This window comes from Anopheles stephensi, chromosome 2 (assembly GCF_013141755.1).
Source record: "Anopheles stephensi strain Indian chromosome 2, UCI_ANSTEP_V1.0, whole genome shotgun sequence".
In the NCBI taxonomy this organism is placed as follows: Eukaryota; Metazoa; Arthropoda; class Insecta; order Diptera; family Culicidae; genus Anopheles; species Anopheles stephensi.
In genome coordinates, this window is record NC_050202.1 from 31,165,379 (window position 1) to 31,187,795 (window position 22,417).

At 46.0% G+C, this 22,417-nt stretch overlaps 1 protein-coding gene across 1 annotated transcript; it reads left to right on the forward strand.

Annotated features, from left to right (window-relative positions):
* Positions 1-470: 470 nt before the first annotated feature.
* On the forward strand, positions 471-22,004 carry LOC118503241 (protein NDNF). The gene is made up of 6 exons (XM_036036253.1): positions 471-2,559; positions 5,628-6,196; positions 18,808-18,926; positions 19,003-20,017; positions 20,090-20,218; positions 20,295-22,004. The coding sequence occupies exons 2-6, from the start codon at positions 5,760-5,762 to the stop codon at positions 20,629-20,631; spliced, it is 2,037 nt and encodes a 678-aa protein (XP_035892146.1). The 5' UTR covers positions 471-2,559; positions 5,628-5,759; the 3' UTR covers positions 20,632-22,004.
* Positions 22,005-22,417: the final 413 nt, after the last annotated feature.

Genomic DNA, 22,417 nt, shown 5'->3' on the forward strand with positions numbered 1-22,417 from the left:
ATATTAAATAAATTAAATGCTGGGCAAAAGATTAACTATTTATAATTAATAAAAATAATATTCAAAAGATGAATCCATAAAGAGGAACCATATATAATGAAATAAGGAAGTAAATGAATGCACTTTAAGACAATGAATACATCGCTCTACAAACTATGATGCTTTTCGAAAAGCCACTAAACTTACATTGTTTAATATTACATAAGTAAATTACTTGTTTTTATCAAACCTTTCAACTTAAAAGCTTGCATTAAATTCATACAAAAAAAATTATATTTTTTATATTAAAATTCCATACCAAAGCCTCCGAAACGCGGCGTCCTTCCAACGGCCACCGTTGAGCATCCGCCCGACGTTCGACGCTCTTGCGCGTTGTAGCATAAGCGATGTTGCGCGCTCTTCCTCGTCGACGCTGAGCACGCGGCCGGACGCAGCATAACTCTGCCACTGTCGGACCGGTACGCGCCAGTGCATCGTCAGTCTCCGAGAGTAAAGGACGTACCGAAGCGCGAACGAACACGAGTGCCTGTCGCACGTAGCAAGTGCATCCTTCGGCAAATTACACGCGGTGGCACGCGTGGTGTAACCGGCATCGCGTTCGCCAGTCAACACCTTCGCGTGAAGGGCAGTTTGATCGTAAATCAGTGGCGAAAATATCTATCGGAACCGGCCACGATTTCCCACCATCGAAAACGCGGTGCCATTTAGCATAAATAAAGGTGTGAGTGATCGGAACGTGTTTCACAGTTTGTGTGTGTGTGCTTGTGATTTTCCCCCTTCAGCCTTACCACCGTTTTCGCCCGTGCATTTGACTTTTTCATTGACGCGTGAATCAGCTGTTTGACAAAATTCCAACGCGCGAATCCGTGCCATGATCCGGTGATCGTTTGCGGAAAATTGTGATTGTGCCGCCATGTGCGGATAAGACGCGAAAAAGGTGCACCACAACACATTGAACCGTCTCGGCGTTGATAGCGTGTCACAGAAGCCGGGGAAAATTTGGTGTGACGGTTGAACCGCGTTGACATCGAGTGTGAGATAGAGAGAGTGGGCAATTCATGTGCAATTCTTGTGCCTGTGCAAATCGGCCGTCAGCTGAGATCGTGCGTGATTCATCGCGGTGCGCGATCGTGCGTTCGTGATTCAAAGGCAATTAAAATAGATCGCCCAAAAAGGGAGTGCGTTGTTCAGGGAGTCCGTGTGTGTGTGTGTGTGTGTGCGTCGGGCCACAGAGAAGTGACGATTTTCCCTCTGGTCTGGGGTTTTTTCTTTTGTGTTTCTCGCCCTAAAACGCGCTAACGCCCCAGAACAGCCCAGCGGCAAGAAGTTAGTTTTGGGACAAAAATTCGAAAGGTCAGGACGGCAGAACTCGCACGTCAGCCGGGATTCGGGACGTTCGTGATTTATCGCACCGGGGACAATATATTAACCAAATACGATCAGCGGTCGTCGTCGTCGTCTCCGGTAGTCGCGGTTTTCCGCCCAGTTCGTCCGAAGATGGCGCACATCAGCACGGCCCAGACGGTTGCTTGGTCGCAAACTTTCCGCGATTCGTACACGGGTGATACGGGTTGGGCTGGGCGATACTGATCACTCAACAACACACGTCTCTCCCCTACCGCTCCCAGCACCCGTGCGTGGAGTGAGCTTCAGTGTGGATTAGTGCGTGCTAGAGACATCGATCGTCTTGCCCCGTGCGCGCCCTCATGCACCTCCTTCCTCGCAGTTGATTGCTCGCGCCGTGCCAATCTCGTGCGTTGGTGAAGAAACTCGTGTCCTTTTGGACATTGGATTAGAAAACCGATCCAAAAGTGGGCCCTTCGCAGATCACCGCTAATCGACTGCGGTGTCAAATTAATCGTCTCGATTGGCGTTGAAACGTCGTCCGCGTGCAAAAGGGAGGCTGCTGCTGCTGCTCAACCAACCACCACGAAACCACACACGGCCAGCCCGATCTGTTTTTGGGGACGGCTACATTTCTTCACGCCCTGGGCCTGGGCTTAAGCCGCTGGCCGCTCGTCTCGTTCCACCCGCTAAGCTTCCCGTTCGATTCGAGATTAACCGTCGCTGGTCGTCGCCATCGCTGTTGTTGTTGTCGTTTTCGTACGCCGCGGAATGATGACGATGATTTATCGGTACTGAGGCGTAAAGGTTGTCTTTCACCCCGATTACGCCCACCCCCGTCCCCTCCCCGGGCACAAACACTGCCCCACGCCTGAGTGGCAGGCCCCAACCCCGGAGGCAAAACCTCAACCGGTCGTTGAACATCGTGGACATCTTGGTCAACAGCACGCGGATCGTTAGGAATCGGTTCGTTTCACTAGCAATTAGCTTGTACGTGTGCGCACCCCCAACGAAACGAGCGGGAGGAAACTGGACTGTGTGCGTGTGTTTATGCTTCTAAGAAACTGAGAGTAGGATCGATTTTGATTTGAAGGCCGGTGGAAGCGGCCGTTTGCTGGTCTACACTGAAGCGCACCGCGGCGACGTTGGCGATTTTCCGAACAACAACGAACCCTTCCCAATCAACCCCACCGGCGTCGTGCAGATTGGCTCGAGGTAGGTACCAGCAAGGGTGGCGATTATGTATGCCGAACCTGTTCGATGCCCGACGCATACATATCACCCTCGGCTCCGGTTACGGTTTCCACTGGGCATGACAGCCAGCGGGTGGACAGTTTTTCGGACGAAAAGCGGTGGGCTGTTTGTTTGATACGCTTTCCCGGAATTGTTTTTGCTTCGCAAGGGTGTTCCGATTGCGACATTGTCGTACAATCCGGTGAACTTTGCTTCCTATTTTCCGACCCCCCATCCCCCACTACCCTGGCAGTTATGTTCGAAGCATTTCATTCGACTGCATCCTTTTTCAAGGAAAACTGGTGGATAAGCTGGAATGGGGTGGTGAGCTTTTCCTCCAACAGGGTTGTTATCTAATCATAATTGATGCAATTAACAATGCTCTGGAATCTTTCATTAGAGTGTAAGAATGTGAGAAAAATGGTGCTCGCAGAAATCGTTGAGTTCTCGCTATCTGCTATACTAAGAAATTGAGTCCATTTTGTGATTTATTTGGGTGATATAATTTAATAGTAATATAATAATTTAAGGCAAGATTTGATTTGACTAACAATAAAGCATATAATAAGAAAGAGTTGCTACATTTAATCCTTCTTTAATTTAATTGAGTTGAGTTCGAATATTGGTTGATATGCCGTTTATCTTCTTTTTCTTTGTTGGCACTACAACCTGGAAAGGTCTCAGCGTGCCATTTCTGACTTTCTGTGACTTGATTTTACTCGTAGCAAGGAAGTCAGCCGTACGTACGAAATGACGGTGTGGATGGGATGTGCATCCCGGCCTAGACCACTTCAATAGAATAATTGGGGTTTTGGTTTTCGATCGTACATCGAGCAAGATTATACCATCATTGAACGAGATAATCAAGGAACTCAAAAGTGTTAGAGATCTCATGGTAAATTATGACTTAGAGCTAAATGCAAAAAATAAATGCGTCACTATACAAACAGAGAACAGCAGTTTGACACAAAAACGAGTGTAGCTCAAAAGTCGATGGAGAACTATCTTAAACGACTAGAGTTTTCTAAGGACATATCTAAATTGATTGACGAGGTCCTTGGCAAATAATAAAAGCAGATACTTTGAAACAAAGATGGGACAATTCCAACATCCTTAATGGCCAGCAGCCAGAGATGTGCAGACACACTCGACCGAGGCCAAGGACACGTTTTAGTCTAAAACATGCCGGATGAAGAACAGTTTTCGAACTCACTGCATATTTTTGAGCTTTTGAATAGCAAATCAGTACATTTTGAAAAATAGACTCAATTCATTTATATTTTGTATTCATTACCTAGTTCTACTGCGGGTAAAGTGAATCCAAGAATTCCAGAAATGTCAGGCCAAACCCTTTCGAGACTGTAGAGCCAAAGCAGAAGAAATAGTGAAAATGGTGTAATGGTAGCAAGTTATAATTTTATCTCATTTAATGTTTTTTTGTTGTTGTAAACTTGAATGTTTTTCACAAACAATTTAAAGTTTATATGACTGCAAACGAGGTTCCCATTGAAAAATACATCGTTATGTCTTTCTATTCCTTTTTTCATTTTTCATAAACAACTGTTAAGTGTCTTGTAAACTCAATTCTACTTTTTAAATATTTTCATTTATGCTTAATCATTCCTTGTTTTGTTTTTTGTTTAAAAAATACTTTTAAAGCTCGTTGACTTCTGTTACAAGCGTTTGGTTGTTTCGTATTTGTTTTTTCTTTACTTTTCTATTCCCTTTACATCCAGACAAACAACCGACGATACGCACTGCAACATCCAACTAGAACAAAAAAGATAAATCGTTCGCTACATACATACATATATGCGCCCGGCAAGCGCTTTCTGATTTGATTCCGATAATAGAACATGCCACATCGGTTTTTTTTCTCGTGGTCTCGAATGCACTTTTCGAACCGTTCGTCAGTCGGCGAGAACTCGACAAACCAAAATAATGCACATACGAAATTACTTTTTGCGTTACGAGCCCATGAGTCACGCACGCAGTCTAAGCGTACGAACGCATTTGCTATGCTAAAGTCTGTGAAGGAAACATCATGGTAGCGCTCTAACGGCTGTATCCTATGAACCCACAATAACGTCATTTTAAACAGAAACGCGAAAAACCCGCTCCAAAATCGGTCGGCTGCGATGACCTCGAATTCTAAGCGAAAACACCATAGAAAGCAAAATGGCGCGGAAATGGATGGCGGCGGACCGGCACTACCGCCCTAATCATTGTGCTCGCGCTCATTCATAAATAATTTGTCGCCGATTCTAGGCTCACCAGCACAACGGCACGTCCGCAAACGGCACGAACCGACCGAGGTGTGTGTGTGTTTTAGTTTTTTTCCCATAAAAATTTAAATACCGCTCCCAAGGGTCGATAGCGCACTTGAGCCGGTTCAGTGTCACGATTAGGACGGGCTGGGGAAGTCATACGTTTTCGCGGGTGCTTCCTAGCTTCGCCTTGACCCTCCCGTAGCCGTCCCTCCATCCCCCTCCTTAGCAGTGTAGCGACTCACAAAAAATATGAGCTTCCCGATGCGTTGCGACAGTCTGGGAGACATTTTTCTCCGTAACACTTAGTACCGTAGTTAGAATCCGCCTCCGTACGCACTTCATGGGCGCGACGTGACGCCCCAGCGTACTGGCGATTGTGGAGGGGGGGTAGAGACGGACTGTAAACTAATCTGGAAGAAAATCTCAAACACGGAAATGTCGCGCTACCAGGCGCACGGTGTCCAATTTGTTTGGGCGAAGGCTATTCATAAACCGCGCCCGGCATCTGAGCTCTAGTCTACTTGGCCTACTTGTTGTCGTGTCAAAAGATGTTAGCAAACGGCGTTAAGCGGAGATGCGAACTAGAACCGCTTCCCAAGGGTCGTATTTCAAAGCATGTCTTAAGGGGGCGTGTGGAGTGGTGTGGTGGACACGATGGTCTAGCATCGAACGCATCGACAGTCCCGGTTCGTGATTTCGCTGGCCGGCCTCCGCTAGCCGGTCCGTGTGAGGCGTTGTCGTGCCTCGAGATTCATATTTCATTTCTGCTTCCATTTTCAGAACAACGGACGTCTCAACCACCACCAAGCCGCGCACACTTTTTGGCCACATCCCGTCTGGCGGTCTGGCATTCTGCATCAACCAGGAAATAGTCGCAACTAGCAGCAGCAGCAGCACCGAGAGAGCACAAATATGTCAACCGGTGTCGTCTCGTTGGCCGTCGTCGCCGTCGTCGTCGTTAGCAGCGTGGTGCACGTGCTGCTGCTGACAAGTGCATTCGTGGGCAGCACGGTGGACGGTGCGGTGCGCGGTGCCGATCGGCACAGCTTCGCCTCCGCCATCAAGTCCACCATCGACCATCGGCAAGGGCTAGGACCGGCTTCGTACAGCGCGGCCGGCCATCGACGAGGTGCGAAGAATTATGCCTGTCTGCAGGATTTGACGCAGACCGTGGTTCCACCCGGGCCGGAACTTACTGAGGACCGGCCGGGCAGCGAGGCACGGTTGCTGCCGGAGGACAGAACCGTGGTGCTTGGCGAGGATGAGGTCGACGCTGATATTGACGATGACATTGATACTGGTAGCGGAACAAACGTTTCTAGCGTGGCGCTCGGCCATACGCTCCGAAGGTTAGTACCAAAAACAGTGCTGGGTTGAGTGTGGTTTATAGCGCATTAAAAGCTAGCGTATTATATATTAAATAATCAATGTTGCCGAATGGAATTTTTCCCATTCCAACCGGAAAATCCATCCCAGTTTCAAGGTGTGATAAATGAAAAGGATTTTTAAACCGAGAGTTAGTGGCGTCTTAAAATTGAGGAAGCAGATGAGACTTTTTTTAACTGCTGTTGAGGAGACGTTTTCATTCCAAATTTAGATTTAATTGGTAATTAACATCATTATTTATTTGTATGTGCTGTTGTGTTTGAAACTTTTTGTTGGAAATTGAGCATGTTAAACAAGCGGCGTCATGGGAAACTGCAATTGAGCTTGAGCTCGAGGGTTTTGAGTCAATAAGGTTTTTGAATGTATTCTAACTAAGTTCCAAGTGAGATTCAATATAAGCAGTGTATCTTTCCGTATGGAATAGAATTTTAAGGCAATTGCGATCACTGTTTTTGTGGTTAATGATCGTATGAATCCAATGGATTCATGAGGCTGAGACCATTCATGATTGTATGAGAAGGTTTTGTAATGAAGTGGAAAACACTGGTCAACAGATGATATCCCAAGAGAAAATCGGCCTCATGCAAATTCCTTGTTGGTAAATCCTTCGAGGAGATTAGAGCATTCACCGGAACAAGATCTATTTGACTTAGGGTCGAAAGCTTGACGATCAGAGTTCAATGCCTTTAAGGAGGTTTCTGAACGTGTTTTTCTCTTCTTTCCTTGCCTAACTACCTCATAGGTCATACTTGCCATTTCTGGCTCACTAGACTAGACTTATTTGAGACCGCAGAGTTGTATAGTCAGTCCTCATTATGGGAAACAGCCCAGATGAGATTTGAACCCCGGTCATGTCGTGTGAAGACCGATACCGCTGTCGCATCACCATCCTCAAGGGCGGCCCCACGGGTAAACAATGCTGAATTCGCTAGATGTTCGTTTGAATAAGTTGTTCAGAATTAGACCAATCAAGGCCAATCCAGAAGAGATTTACTAAATACTTGAGTATTAATACTCCATATGGTTAGCATTTAGGCATCATTGGTTAATCCTTCTTCCTTTTCGTGTGACTTCATTTTACTCGTAGCTGGATAGTCGGTTCTACGTGTACGGGGTGATGGACTGGATGATCCAATAAACTTCGGTAAATAAGTTACCAACTTGAACCCAGATACGCTGGATGAATTGGATGTGGACGATGTATGGTTCCAACATAAATGAACCACACTGTTCACAATACAATCGATATGTTGCCTGAGCAGATGATAGTCTTGAGCGAAGGTGATGTCGATTGATAAGATTTTGTTCAAGATCTTCGCCCATAAACTGTACACCACCAATGCTCTCCTAGCCAACAGTACAATATTACTATTTTATTTTTTATTTGAAGTATTACGACTTGACGTCGTATTGTCAATACCGCATGTGTTGACGATTACAAATCCACAAAAAATAACAAGGCATTTCCTCCCTGTTATTTTTCTTATCCCGGGCTTGCTCGGTTGTGAGTTTGAATTGGTTGTAGTGTGTACCCAGTTTATTGGTGTAGATGATGGAGATGGTCGTTATCTGGATCCGGTTCTATTGCTGTTTCTATTGATGTGATGGCTGGATTTGGGGTTCAGGTGTGGGCGGATCGGAATTGGACATCGTCCTTCCGTCTATCGGGTCTGGGCTGAAATAATAACCAAACAGTAAACAGGACATCACACATATTTGTCAGCGAACAGTGTTCTTGAAGCACCCAAGCGGTCACCCGTACAAGCTATAATTTAAATTTACTTCGATTCACACTTAAAACTTAATCAAAATTGGATCTCTGGCATGCATGCCACTAAATGAAGTTGTGGTGATTATTTGGACGATGTCTTTATCGCTTATATTAAGCTTGGTTGACGGGGCGGTCCGATGCTGGTGGCGACAACGGTGCCGGTCTTCATACGGCAGGACCGTGTGGTTCAAATCCCATCGTAGTCAGGACTGACTATCTAACTACTTGATATCCATAAGTCGTCTTGTAAGCCAGAAATGGCAAGCATGACCTTAACAGGTCTTTAGGCCAAAACAGAAAGAAAGAGATTGAGGTAATTTTAAATGATTCTCGTAGACAATATTTTACAAACATTTTCAGGAACTCAACTTTAAAAAGAGAAAATTTTAAATCAATTTGCGCCATTACATTTTTCATTGTACGTTGTGTAACACGTTTTCCATGAACAAGCATTCCATCTTGCGTGCATAATAATAACCTGCTCATCACTATTCAAAATTTTACAAAATCATTATTTATTTATGTATTCTGCACGTTCAAAAGCATTTATCAGAAAACTTGACATTTCAAAAAGCAATAATACGTATCCCGTTCGTTTTCCGGCCATTTCTTAATGTCCTTTTATTGCTGCGACCTCGAACAGGAATCATGTTTTTACTTTCGTTCAAATTGTTCATATAACCTAAGGGTGTGTGTGTGTGAGGAGGATTGGGGCGGGTAAGGGTTATCGCTTAGGGGCTCCATATAGCTGTAAGGGAGTAAGGGAGTTTATTTCACTTTAACGTGTTGTTTGTCCGGTTTTTTGTCCCCCAAGTCAAAGGGCACGAACAAGAAATTCGTTTTTGACATGCTAATCACCCATTAATGCCCGAAGGCTCCCGCAAGTCCCGCAGGGTGGAACGTACGTGGGACGGATTTCGGTTACTTTACGCCGATCGAGGGCAAAAAACAAATCGGCTGCACCGAACGTCCCGTTGACGCGACACTGTTTGAAGATGGTGGTATCCAATTATAACGCTTCCGGTATTGAAGGGAGCAGAACCACGGTTTTTTGCGACTCATCGTCCGAGCGCCAATAGTAACGCGAGCAGGCAATGCTGCACAAACGAACAGGGGGAGCTCGTTTTTTTTTTGTTTTTGGCGAGTAACACGAACCCTCCACGGCACGGTATTATTCTGGGGGATATTATAGATTACTCGAAAGGGACCCACACCTAATAATAGGGGGCACAGTGGTAGAAAGTGACATTTAAACCTGGCGCTTTTGTCTCATCTGGACGGAGGCGCTGCAGGAAAGGATGTTGAAGTTGCCATAATGTTATACTTTTGAGCAAATCTGCAACAACCGAATCAATTTCTTTTGTAGAAATCAGGAAAGTAATCAAATTGAAAACAACAAAACTGAAGCTTCATCCCCTTCTTTGCTAAACATCACCATTCGATCGATAGTTTTTATTTTTTCGATCTCGCTCGTGACCTACTGAAGTGAATTCCGATCTTGATGATGTTACCGATCAAAGAGCCCGAAAGATCTGTTATTACTTTTGTATCGCCCTGTGAAACCGCAATAAATAATTGGATCGGCTCACAAATTGCAATTGATCTTGCATTTTGTGTCTCTCGCGCGCGGTTATCGTTTGCGATGCATATCAATTGTAATGGCAAAAAGGGCAGCGAAAGATGCAATCATGACATTAACGAACAAAATGCGCATCATAACGTTTAAACTTATTGAACATTCCATTTTGTGTAGTATTCTTTGATAAACTGGCAAAGTTGTACGAATTTAAAATATAAATTATGTGGTTTAACATTTGTAAATCATATCATAGTATCATCTCATTCGCTAGCTGCATTTCATTATCCTTAAAATTTATGGGAATATTTTATGGAAGGATGTCTTCATTCTTAAGGAGTTTTCTTATAATTTTCATCTAAAATGATCGTTTGAATGAAAAACAGTTCTCCCGTAGGCGGTCACTTGGATCGCCAGCCTTTGATTGAATTCATCGATGGAGTTTGATAGCCGGTCCTGGTGTTTGAAAGATTGGTGCTACAGCCAACAAGTTGATTAAGAATCAACTCTTATAGTCAAACACCTACGGCTGTGTTAAATTATTTACTTACTTATGGGGGGCTACAACCGCGATCTTGGCGTGATGGAAGAATCCTCGATATCGCTCACTGGTTAGCGTAGTCGTCTGCCAATCCCTTATCTCAGCCGTTTTGACGGATACATCTCCACCTTTATTTATGCCTACTGCACCTCCTCTGTCCATGTGGATGCTCTTAGAGGGTTTTACGGGCTGGGTCATCCGGTGCCTCTCTCATGACATGGCCAGCAGGAGCCTGGCTAGTCTAATTCCCGGCACGATAGTGAGATAACCGTACAGTTCGTAGAGGTCGTCATCGTTGCGGCTCCTCTACTGTCCTTCAACACATTCGGGGCCAAAAATCTTTCTGACAACTTCCTCTCGAACGCAATTAAGATGATTGTCTCAATGCGTGTGTGAGTACTAGGACTATAAATATTCTGTACAGTCCCAGCTTCGTCCATCGCGGCGGGTATTTTGAGTGGGGAAGGTTCCTCAGACTGTAGAATGGCCGGTTAGTAGCATCCTAGCCCATCAATATTGTTGTCGGCACTGAAATTTGGGTACAGTTTCGGGGTCGCTTAAGTTTTTCTTTATTGATTAAGTTGTAAGTCTCCAGACCTCTTGATAGGATTCAAATCCACTAACACTGATATCTACTTTCATCCAATGATAGTACTTTATATTGTTTGTGTAGTCGTTTGTATGATCCGTGATTAAACCCACCATCAAGTAACACTATCTGTGTCCGTATGGAGGTGTAATTGTCGATCATGTACAATAGAACCCCATAGACGCCCATGATTGGCCGGCTTTTATTCACATTGAAAAGGGAAAAAAAAGAAAAAAATAATTTTCCTTTTCACTGGACTGTCCAATGTGTCACCTGCGTCTAGTAGCCAACCAAACTGAGGCACCGGCTTCGCCGACCGGGTCGCCTTTATGTAGCGTCCCCGCACTCGGTAGGTAAACAGACAGTCGCAACTGGCAGCAGAAGAGTGTCCTGTATCCCGGTGCTGTCGCATAACATAACTGGCTGGCTGGCGTCAACATGCGAACTCTTCGGCCAGTAAGCGACGAAAGGGAGCAAAATAAATTATCTCCCTATGATTCTCGGGGCCCCCTTACAATCGAGTTGGCGGGACGTGAACGTTTGAGGGCAAGCGACGGGCCACGGGCGTCAAGTTCCGGGCAGTAATGATGGACTCACCTCGGAACTCTCGGCCTCCCGACCCCCCTTCTCTGTCGCACTGAAACAAACAAACATTCCTCTGCAAAGTGGCGAAGGCGCCTGGAACCGTCGACAACAAGGTTCGCACGGAAACGACGATGATGCAAGCAAAGTAAGGATTGTGAAGTGGGACTTCCTCACTAGCGCTGTCTTGCGCCACCATCACGCCCCACGGTCGCAGAAGAAGACGCACCAGCGAAAGTAATCTGATACTCCCGCACACACACACACCATTCCTCCGCTAGCCCCCGCGCCTCACTACTGACGGGAATGACCCGAATCCGAGCGTTGAAGCGAATCGCCCAAATCGACAAACTGACATACCGCTTACTTGAAAGTAGTTCATTTATCTCCTGGTTTGAAGCACCCTGCCCACTGCTTCACCCACTCTGCTCGCTTCTCCCGCGCATCATGCACACAGCACAACACCTTCGCCCTTGGGGCAGTAATGCAATGTCCACACATCAATGCCCACACAGTTACTTAGAAGCACCGGCACCGGCACGACGGAGTTGACATTCTTTTCTCTCTTCTGCGTTTGGGAGACGGACGGCGAACTGTGCAGAATGAATCGCTATCCGTACGGAGGACACTTCCATCGTTTCCATTAAACGATCATTGTTCACGGGTGAAAGCAACGCATCCTCCCGCCCGACCACTGTGACGCATCGGTCCATGCCAGCCGGGCGCCGTTCAGTAGCAGGATGCGCTTCCTTACTGCAGCATCAACGGGGGAGGAATGGGTGGGTAATGAAAAAATACACACATCGCCCAGCAGAGCAACTTCCCCAGCTCCGCAATGTACGGCCGGGGCGAGATGATGACATGATGCTTCACTTGACAGCAACGTCAACAGAGACACAAAGTAAATGCACACAGTAGTTGCAGTCGGAACGCATCAGAGAACTGTCGGCGGTTCGGTATGGAAGCGGTATGTGACGCATCTTCAGAATAATCCAAGTAATGTCCACTTACCCTGGACGAAGCGCTGCCGGTGGTAGGGACTCACCCACTGACTGGCACGATCGATCAAATCGATTCGAACTGTTTGAATTCAGATAACCTAGCTCGTAGCCGAGTGTAGCCGAGGAACTGTTGGTAGTATCACTCTTGAAGAAATTTAAAATCCATGTTCTTTCAACGAATTTGTTCCCATGACCAGGATCACTAATCGCCAATCGCACCTCTCTTCCCCCGCAATCGTGTATTAATTGAAAGATAAAAAGGCATTTAATTTTTAATTAACCCAACTGTCAATATGAATGACCGGCATACTGCACCTCAGGATGGCTTTATTCGACATGCTTTGATTGACATTTTTCGAGCGAGTGCGACACCGGCTGCGTAAGCATCGGTGACGTTTTGACATCTATTAGCGTACTGCGTATGAGAAATTATCCGACTTCATTTGCGCCGAGGCATGACAGAAATTAATTGCAATTACAATTACACGCCAACTGCGGTGCCCCGCTTCGGTAGGATACGGGATTGATTTACCCGCTTTTGCTCCCGCCTGCCCGGTGCCGCAAAACACCGTTTCGCCTAGCCTTCTGGGTGACCATCTAAGGAGCAGAGAGATGAAAAGCGGCTGCCCCGGCGACGGCCGGTCTGCCCCGGTCCGGCTCGATCCTGCTTTGGCGCAATAATTAATGATCGGAAGATATCATAAATGATGAAAGCGCATACCGAAGATGCCATTTGCATCATAATTTATGGTTTTTCAACGAGTGCGTCGGATAAATGAGAGAGCCAGGGTGCCATTACACGTGTGCGCCCTCATTCAACATAGTAGGCGCACAGACGCGCAGGCTCGCATACTTTCAAATTCCCAAAAACAGATCAGTCACAGAGAGGGCTCGGGAAACCACCGAGCCACCCTTGTTTGTGCGCTCATCAGTATTTCAGATCACATACGTTTGCGCAAACGGGTGAGGCGTTCCAATTTTGCGTATTATCGGTACGCCATTTGTGGCGCGTGTGTTGGCAACCGATTTGGTTTGATTGGTGAGATGACCGGCACCGGCGGGTGCGCAGTGCAGGGTATCTGTCTCGCCCAGCCCGCGAATAAAATCCTCTTGGGACACAATGTTCCATTCGCTGGCTTAAGATGCTGGCACGCCGCGCTGGTTCTGATAATGATGCCCAAACACATTTAACATATCTGTAGCAGATTAGAGGTAAGAGGGTGTTTTGCCCAACAGGCAGGTATCAAGCTTTTAGCAAAAATTCTTCGGCTTTAAAAAGCTCACCAACTCGGATATCTTCTGAGCCGATAGAAAATCGATGATATCCTTTAATCGTGCCGAGCGTGCTTAGAGACATTTTTGTGTAATGATGCTGATTATTTGAAAGTCATACTATGGGTACCAGGTTAGCGGCGTCGCCTAATTAACTGCACTCGTGCCCGAAGAGTGCCCCAACGTACTGCACCATTTCCTTAATAGGTTTTTTTTTTTGTCGTCCTCCACACGGACGCCCCACCAATTGCCCTAATGCGGCATAATTATCCGAGGATATGGATGTTCGGCTACATTCACGCAATCCGATGGCTTTGACGCGTCGGGTCCGGTTTAAAGACCGCGCATCAAACGCGAAATGCCGCATCGGAACTGCGTTCCAGTCGCGTTCGGCGGAGGAATAGTTCACCGCGAGTTGTCGTAGGTTAAGGATGTTCGTGAAGCTGGTTCTACCGTTTTTGGAGATGCTACTGCTGGTGCTACCAGTTCCCCCAAGTGTCAACGGTATCGTGTACGTGCGGATGAAGAACGAGCGCGGTCCAATGGCGGCTCGGGCCGGAGTGCAGTGTATAGAGCTGCTGAGCGATACCTATTTTCATATGCACGAGTCAACACAGATTGAAAACATCGTCATTTTCTATCTGCGGAACTTGAGCTCACCCGCCCGGGAGATCCTGCTCGGATACCTGCAACAGCATCACAACGGTTACGAGTCCGACGATCGCGACCGGGCACAGGATGGCAACGGTTCCAAGTTCCAGCTGAAACTGATGTCCGATACGGTATCGTCCGGGGACCTGCGAAGGGCACAGTTTATGGATCACAAGCAGATCGATTACTACGTCATCGTGACCGATAACTTCGAGGGACTGCGGCAGGCGTTGGCCCGCATCAGCGCAACGGCAACATTCAATCCGCGCGGTAAGTTTGTCGTGCTGTACAACAATCCAAACGATCGTGACTCGGATCGGCGGATGGCGAACCAGGCCCTCATGCTACTGTTCATCGGCCACCATTCCGTTAACGTGCTGTTCGCGTTTGCCATCGATGCCGTCAGCTACCACGTGTACACGGGTGACCCATACCACGGTACCACGGACTGCGGCCAGATGAAGCCGCTCAAGGTGGCAACGGTCGTAAACGGTACCTTCGCGAACCGTGCCCTGTCGACGGCCATGATCAACATCCCGAAGGTGCCGCCGGAGCTGGAAACCTGCACGTTTCTGCTCTGCACCCGTGTCGCACCGCCCTTCATCGATCTCGACTGCCGGCGAGGGCTCGAGCTGCAGATTATGGACTTGCTGCGCGAGTCGATGAAGTTCAAGGTGAACGTTTCGTGCAGCGAGATGGACCGGGGCGAACTGATGGCCGATGGCAACTGGAGCGATCTGCTTGGACTGATGCGGGCGGACGAGTGTGACATCATTGCCGGTGGGTTCAATCCCGACTTTGACGTGCACGATGAGTTCGGTTCGACGACGCTTTACCTGCAGGACTACCACACCTGGTTTGTGCCGGCGGCCGGACCGGACGCCCGCTGGAAACTGTTGCTGTACATCTTCGAGGCAAGCATCTGGGAGCTGTTTGCCTGTGTGCTGGTCATATCGGCCCTGGTATGGCGGTCGGTGGCCCACTTCCTGCCGGAATGTGACGCCCACCGGGAGCTGTCTATGTGCTTTCTCAATACCTGGTGCGTGTTTTTGTGCATCTCGGCCAACAATCGTCCGGCGTGCAATTCACTAAGGCTGTTCTTCATGGCCTTAACGCTGTACGCGCTTAACGTGACCACCATATACACTAGCATCCTGATCACGGTGCTCACCAATCCACCGCGCGCTTACCAGGTGGATACGATCGAGGAGGTTCTGGCCAGCGGTGTCCCCATCGGTGGAAGACTCGACAGTGAGGATTGGTTTATAAACGACTTTGAAGACGATCGGCTTGTTTCCGAGCGGTATAACGCTACGTCCGAGTTCCAGCCGTCTCTCGCCAATCTGCAGGCGGTGGTGAACGGTAGCCGGTCACTGCTGATGAGTCGTCTGTACGTGCGCAACACCAAGTACTACGGGCTAGTGCACGGACTTTCGAAAGATGTGTTTGTAACGCAGATCGAGATGATCATGGAGAAAGGTTTCCCGCTCCTACCCAAGTTCAATCGCATCCTCTCGAATCTCATCGATATGGGCATCATGCAGAAGCTGTGGAAAGATTTCCTCTACAACGTCACCATACTGGATCGGATTCGGCAGAACAGGAATCTTAGCGAGGAGGATATTATTGCCGCTTCGCCGGAGGTTGTGCTCACGCTGGATCATCTGCAGAGTGCTTTTGCGCTGTACGGCATAGGGTTGTGTTTGTGTGTGGTAGTGTTTTTGCTGGAACTGTTGTCGAAAACGCGCTGGGTTCGTCAGCTGCGGGCGATGGTAGAAAGGAAATGGGATGAGCTGTTGGTAAGAGTGCAGCTTAAGGAACGAACCGCCAGTGAAATGGCTATTAAGCCGAGAAAAATGGTGAGATTTAGGAAAGCGGTTAAGTAAGAGAACTTGTTTGCATTCTAGTGCTTTGACTTGAAGACAACATTATGAATAGAGTTAAATAAATCATTGAGTGTCCGTGTTATTTTATTAATTTTTCAAAACTTTTGTTATGCTCACTAACAATGATGATAATGATCAGAAACCTTTAGCCTTAATGCAAAGATCCTTGGCTTGCAGAGCCAGTTGGCAGAAATCAATGGATTCCATCATCAACTTCAGTTTATCTGATCCTATATTATATATCGGGGCCTTCGTATGGCAATACCCAGATTGATCTTTACATATAACAACGCTGTAAGGTGAAGAGATCCTTTAAAAGTGAACTACATGCATCGTTAGTTCTTCGGAAAACCATTACAGTATGCCTTCTCCTTAGTTTATTTGCGTTGCTGAAGCTAAAGCCTGGCCGAGCTAGGCAGTTTGAGGAACACTGTACGCAGGCAAATGTTTGTGCTGTCCAAGTTGTTTTTCTCTGCTGCTTGTGTTCTTACAGATATATTTAAGTACCAAGTCAAGTTTCAAGCCGAACACACCCGATCCCCAAAACCATCACGTCAATAGAAACAGCAATAGAACCGGAACCAGACAACGAATATCCCCAACACATCTACAATACAACAACCACCAGCTGGATAATCACTCCGCAACGATACAACTACAACCAAACATGTTCGGGATAAGGCAAATAACAGGGAGGAAATGCCTTGTTAATTTTTGTGAACTTGTAATCATCAACACGTACTGTTGGCCCTGACCCTGTTGTATGATATATTTTAGAACAAATCTTAATTTTTTTTTAAATCAAGTTACAACGTTTTCTCAAAATAGATAATACAGATGATTAGTTTTCTGGAGCACGTGAAAAACGATATATAAGCATATATAAACTATTATTAATAAATAAATAATTGTTTTTTTTAGTAAGAATTTCTCATACCCTCCATTTAGCTTTTAAATACAAAGTTTTAAAGTTATGAAGCACAATAATATAGTGTCGGACAATAGAATAAATCCACCTAATATTTTGAAAATCGCGAAATTTAGATAATGATACCGATTTTCTACGAATCGATTAAGTTATTTTTTAATTTAAATAAGGATGTTGGGAAAATTATCCTTTCATTGGATCAATCATGATATAAATGTAGTAGATTTCCCTGTTACAGAAGGTTGTCCCTAAATCCACTCGTTTGTATTATTGGCTTTGGCCATATGCATGATGCAGCAGTGTTCTGACATGCAATGAACCAGTCGCAATCAGTGGTTCTTGGTTTATTATAGAAATAATACCAAGGAATACCATTGCTATAAAATGAGACCCTGTTTTCTCGGTGGAAAAATGTTGATCATCTTAAACGCGTCAATCGGTGGACTCTTGCTTGTCACAATGTTAGTCGATGTCACCACTTACTCGTAGCTTTTTATTATTTTTTATTTTTTATTTTTTTTTTTTATTTATTACTTATGTTTAGGTATGACGGCTCACTTTTCATTTAAGATTAAAATATCAGAGTAAAACTATTTTATACATAATTCCGTCCTTCTGAAACCCGTGTTGGGATAAAAGGTGGGTCCTATCACCATTAAAATCATCATCAAGCAAATATGATCAAAACATATTGAGTAATAAAATAAAACTGTTTATCAATTTTAAAATTCAAAAAGAAATTTCAACAGTTACTGGCTTCCACCTTGCTAATTTTTCAACTTTAAATCAATCTAGCAGCTAATCTATCTTCTAACGACCTCTAAGGTCATGCCTTCCAGGCTTACTAGACTTAAAAATACCACGTAATTGAATAGTCAGTCCTCACTACAGGAGAACCGTTCGTATGGGATTTGAACCCTGGTCCTGCCGTTTGAAGACCGGCGCCGTTGTCGTCTCTACAAACGGGCCACCCCCTAGTCAATCAGTAATTTAAGGTTTTTTTATTCTTACTCAACACTTTGTTAATTTTCGAACAAAACTTTGCAGAAGTGTCGAAAGTTGTCTTTCAAAAAAGTGTACGTATTATATTACTGTATTATATTAGGTTATGTTATTGTAATGTAAAATTGATGTTTTAAATTTTGAAAATTTTCAAATCCAATTTTCCAATTCCAATTTTTGTATGAATTATGTGTTTATAAAATTGTAGCGTCGATTTATGATATCAATAGCTCCTTAAACAAATCCGATAGGAATCACAACCCAAATTTCATACAACGTGCCTTCTACTATCCAAGCAAAAGACACAAAAACCCCAGCTCCCAATAATTTAGTTGAAACTCCATCAACGCAAGACGAATTGGCGCCGGGCCCGGAAACCGGAACCGACGTAAATTTGCTTGTAAATTTACTACCGTTCCCGCTGCACTCAAGTGGATCGAAGTAAATGCGAAGTAAACAGTGACAGAGTGGCAAACAAAACAAACAAAATCTTCACCGTACCCGGCTCGTAATGCCGGCTGGTAATCGAACATTTGGTGCTGTCAGCTGTAGACAAATAAAGTTGTCTCTAGTGGCGATTACGGTATGATAAATCGTCTGCCGTTCGGTCGTTTTCGGCGGTGGCAAACGCACACACATTACTAAAGGGGCGAGCAAAAGTGCACCATAAAAATGACAAATCACTGTAATTAAATCTGTATAAATTAAATAAACTACTTCCTTCACCTCCATGTCCATCGCTGACGGTTTGCTTTCCCCTTTCTGTATGTTACAGATACTCATTTCGTTTGCTGGAAACGAGTCCACTTTCAATCACCGTAACGACCACGTGCTCCAAGAAGGACGAACCAGCCACACCAGGCCCTCGATGGTGGGTGCTGTACGAAGGACGCTGTAAGTAACGCTTTATCTGAGGACTGTTTGGGGATGATGCTCATGTCGGTTTGTTCGTACTCTTCGCTCTGAACAGATATTGCAGCCCTGGCGAATGGGAGCCAATTCTTTCGATCTTGCGTCCAGCGTGGCGTTTACCAGGTGGTCGTTGACACGTCAGGATATCCGATGGCCGGTGGGTGTACCTATCGGCTCGGCTACAATCGTAAAGGGGTTGAGGAGTTTCGAAGCTGGCCTTTCCGTAATCTCAGCGCACCGTCCCGCATAAAGGTACAGCAGCAGCGTCGTCGCTATGTGGTGCTGATCAAGTGGGAAAAGAGCAAGCTGGACATCCACGTGATGAACTATTGTCTCGCGGTTAGTACTGGTCGGCGTCAGCGAACACTATGTCAAGCTTTGGGCAATTCCATCCATCGTCCGTCCTGCGATACAATTGCCGTGAACGATTTTCTTCACCGGCTGACACCGCGCGACGAGCGTAAGCTGGATGCCGACGTAGACACGACGATCGTATGTACCGGCACCCGTACCCGTCAGCTGATCCGCGGCATGAAACCCAACGTGACGTACTTTGTGGACGTGTTTGCGATTCACTCACAGCACAACAATATATCGTTCCTGCTGGGCTCGACGCAGGTGCAGCTCAACCGTACCCGCCCGACGCAGCTGGTCGAGGGAAAGGTGGCGGTTGGGAAGCTGTCCACGCTCGGCGGGATATCGCTGTTCAACTTTAAGGTCCCCAAACGGTCGCCAAACAATTTCTTCAAGCTGCATCTAACACCCTGCGGAGGTACGGTCAGCCTAGAGGTGCTCAAGAAGAAGCGTCGCATTATGGAACCGGTACGGGACGTGTACTATCCGCGTACGATCACCGTGCGAAACGTACGGCCGGGTGAGCGGTATCTGATACGGGTGCATGAGGCAGACGATACGTCACGCTTGAATCGGATACAGGTGGCAGTTAGCTCGCGGGAAGACTTTCTCGATCTGCCGCGGATGCCACTCAACACCACCATCACGGAGCTGGTGCCGCTGCGCAAGTGTCATTCCAGCACGATCGCGTGGTTCGGATCACCGGACAAAGATGTGACGTGAGTAGGATCTGCTTCATGGTTTTTCTTTCTGCCCTCTGTCTCTTTAACACTTGTTGTACCCTTTTCCAGATACTGTGTGTATGTGTTTAAGCTCCCAAAGACCCAGTACTACATCAACAACGTGAAGATCCCGACGTACTGCGAGCTGGAAAGCCGAGATGTTTGCAATCACCCTCAGTTCCACAACAAGCACTGTTTGTAAGCATTGATGATACCAGATCGAATCCCCTGCAACTGACATCTTACTATAACCTATTCTTCTATCTCTCACCAGCAACCGTGTCCAGTACAACCCACTCTCGCTGGACATTAACAACTTGCTGCCCGAACATTACTACACCGTGTTTGTGACGGCAAACTCTGTACGTGGTCGTAGCCTGCCCTACAAATCGGTTCGCATCAAGACGGCCCCATACTGTCTCGAAAGCAATCAGATCCTTCCGACGGGCCCCATCGGCGCTGGGAAAGGGCCCATCAAGACGGTCGGCTTTCGGAAGGCAGGAGGACAGAAGCGTCGCAACACGGCCACCGCTACCAAGAACAGTCTATCGGAGCGAGGCAGTTTGAAGCGATCGCGAAAGCAACAGGCATCGCCCAACCGGAATGTTTAAAAGGGAGTCACAATTTACGCAGACGTATTTGAAAGCTTTGTAAATATTTTTCTTAAATATTCTTCTTCAACTAAACGAAACTCTGATCGTATTCAAGAACCAGAGACGATAAAGGAGGACGCCAGGAGTCGATGGAACAGCCACAATACCTTACCGTGCGTTAGAATCGCCACACCTAAAATCCTTTATAAGGGTTTACTCCTTTCAGGGTAGTCATCATGATGTGAGGCAGCAGAGCTGTGCTACGTTTTGACATCCATGTTCTCAAATAGCTTGCAAATTGCAACGAAAAGCATAACAATAGAAGCTTGCTTGCGCAGCTTGCCAATTACGTTAAGGAGCTCTTAAGGCTAGTAAGACCGGAGCAGTACAGGACATTACTCAGTAATAATTTGACAGGCTGTCTGAAAGGCACTCCAGAAAGGAAGCACATACAGTACAGTACATTGCTTGATTGCGCGTGGCAATACAATGTGTATTTAAATATTAGCGTTAGTGTAGCGGCAGAACATTTTTAGCTTTATAATCGTCAGTATAGGTGAGTAAGAATTTTGGACACCAGCTGCCACTGTTCCACGTTTATTCCTTTTCAGCCATATTGATTCACACCCGGGGACTGATAGGATCACAAAGCAAATCACACCCAAGCGAGTGTGTTTAGCGGGAGGCGAGATATTGCCATCCCTTTTTTTCCGCAACTTTTACTTTGACAGGTGTTTGACGGCCGAAACATCGTTATTCCAACTCAGCAAAAAAGAAGAAAAACCTCCCGCCACACACTAATTGATTACCGATAAGAGCCGCTAGTGTTTGTAAGATTTATTTGTGATATGATTTGTAATCGGGCGCGTGAACCGAGTGAACCGCTCGGTGACGGTGTAAGTGACCCGGAGTCAGTCGATTAAACTTCACTTTAATAGAGCCACCAAGCGTCTCCATGTCAACGGCAGTACGAGTGCATTCGGCGTCCGTTGCCCTTTTCCGTTTCCGAAAGGTGCAATGACATCGGAGAGGGGGGGGGGGGGAATAATTAATTTCTGCCACATTCTCTCGATTGGCCCACTCATCTGTGTGTTGTAACAGTGACTTTGCGCTGGCGGGCTTCCTTTGGAGTTCCCTCCTCCCATTTGTGTGAGTCTGTGTGTGTGTGTGTGTGCTTGTGGCGTGGCACGGTTATCGGATTTTGTTTGCTTACGGAGGAGGAACACGGTACAATAGGACGCTGTTGGAACACGGTTGTCTCGAATTCTTGGTTGTTTTATGATTGATATCGTCGACCCGTGAGCGTCCAATAGCGGATTGGAACACAGTGGGATTGTGCGTTGGGTGTGCCGGTGGACACAATAAAATTAACGATTACTATAATCCATAAACAGTTAATTCGGTTAATTCAATACGACGAAAGAAATATAGTTTTTAGATTATCGTTATAGAGTGCTTTTAATAGATTTTTTTACAATCGTCCTGATGGCATTTTATAAAAAAAAATTTATAATCGAAAATGTATAAAATAAAATATATGAACGTCTTATACATGAGTTCAATTTTGATATTTTTTTTTAAATTTAATGGAAAATTTTAATTAACTAAACATGGCAGACACTTTTTTGATTCAATAGAAACGGCATGGCATTTTTGTTACATGATAGCTACAGTGATGGACGTAAGAATAAGGCCACTTTTATATTCGATTTTTAAACTAATGTCTTCTATTAATACTTCTACTAGGTATAATCTAACCAAAATGTGGCAAAAGAATCTTCAAGCCACCCCCCCCCCCCCCGCC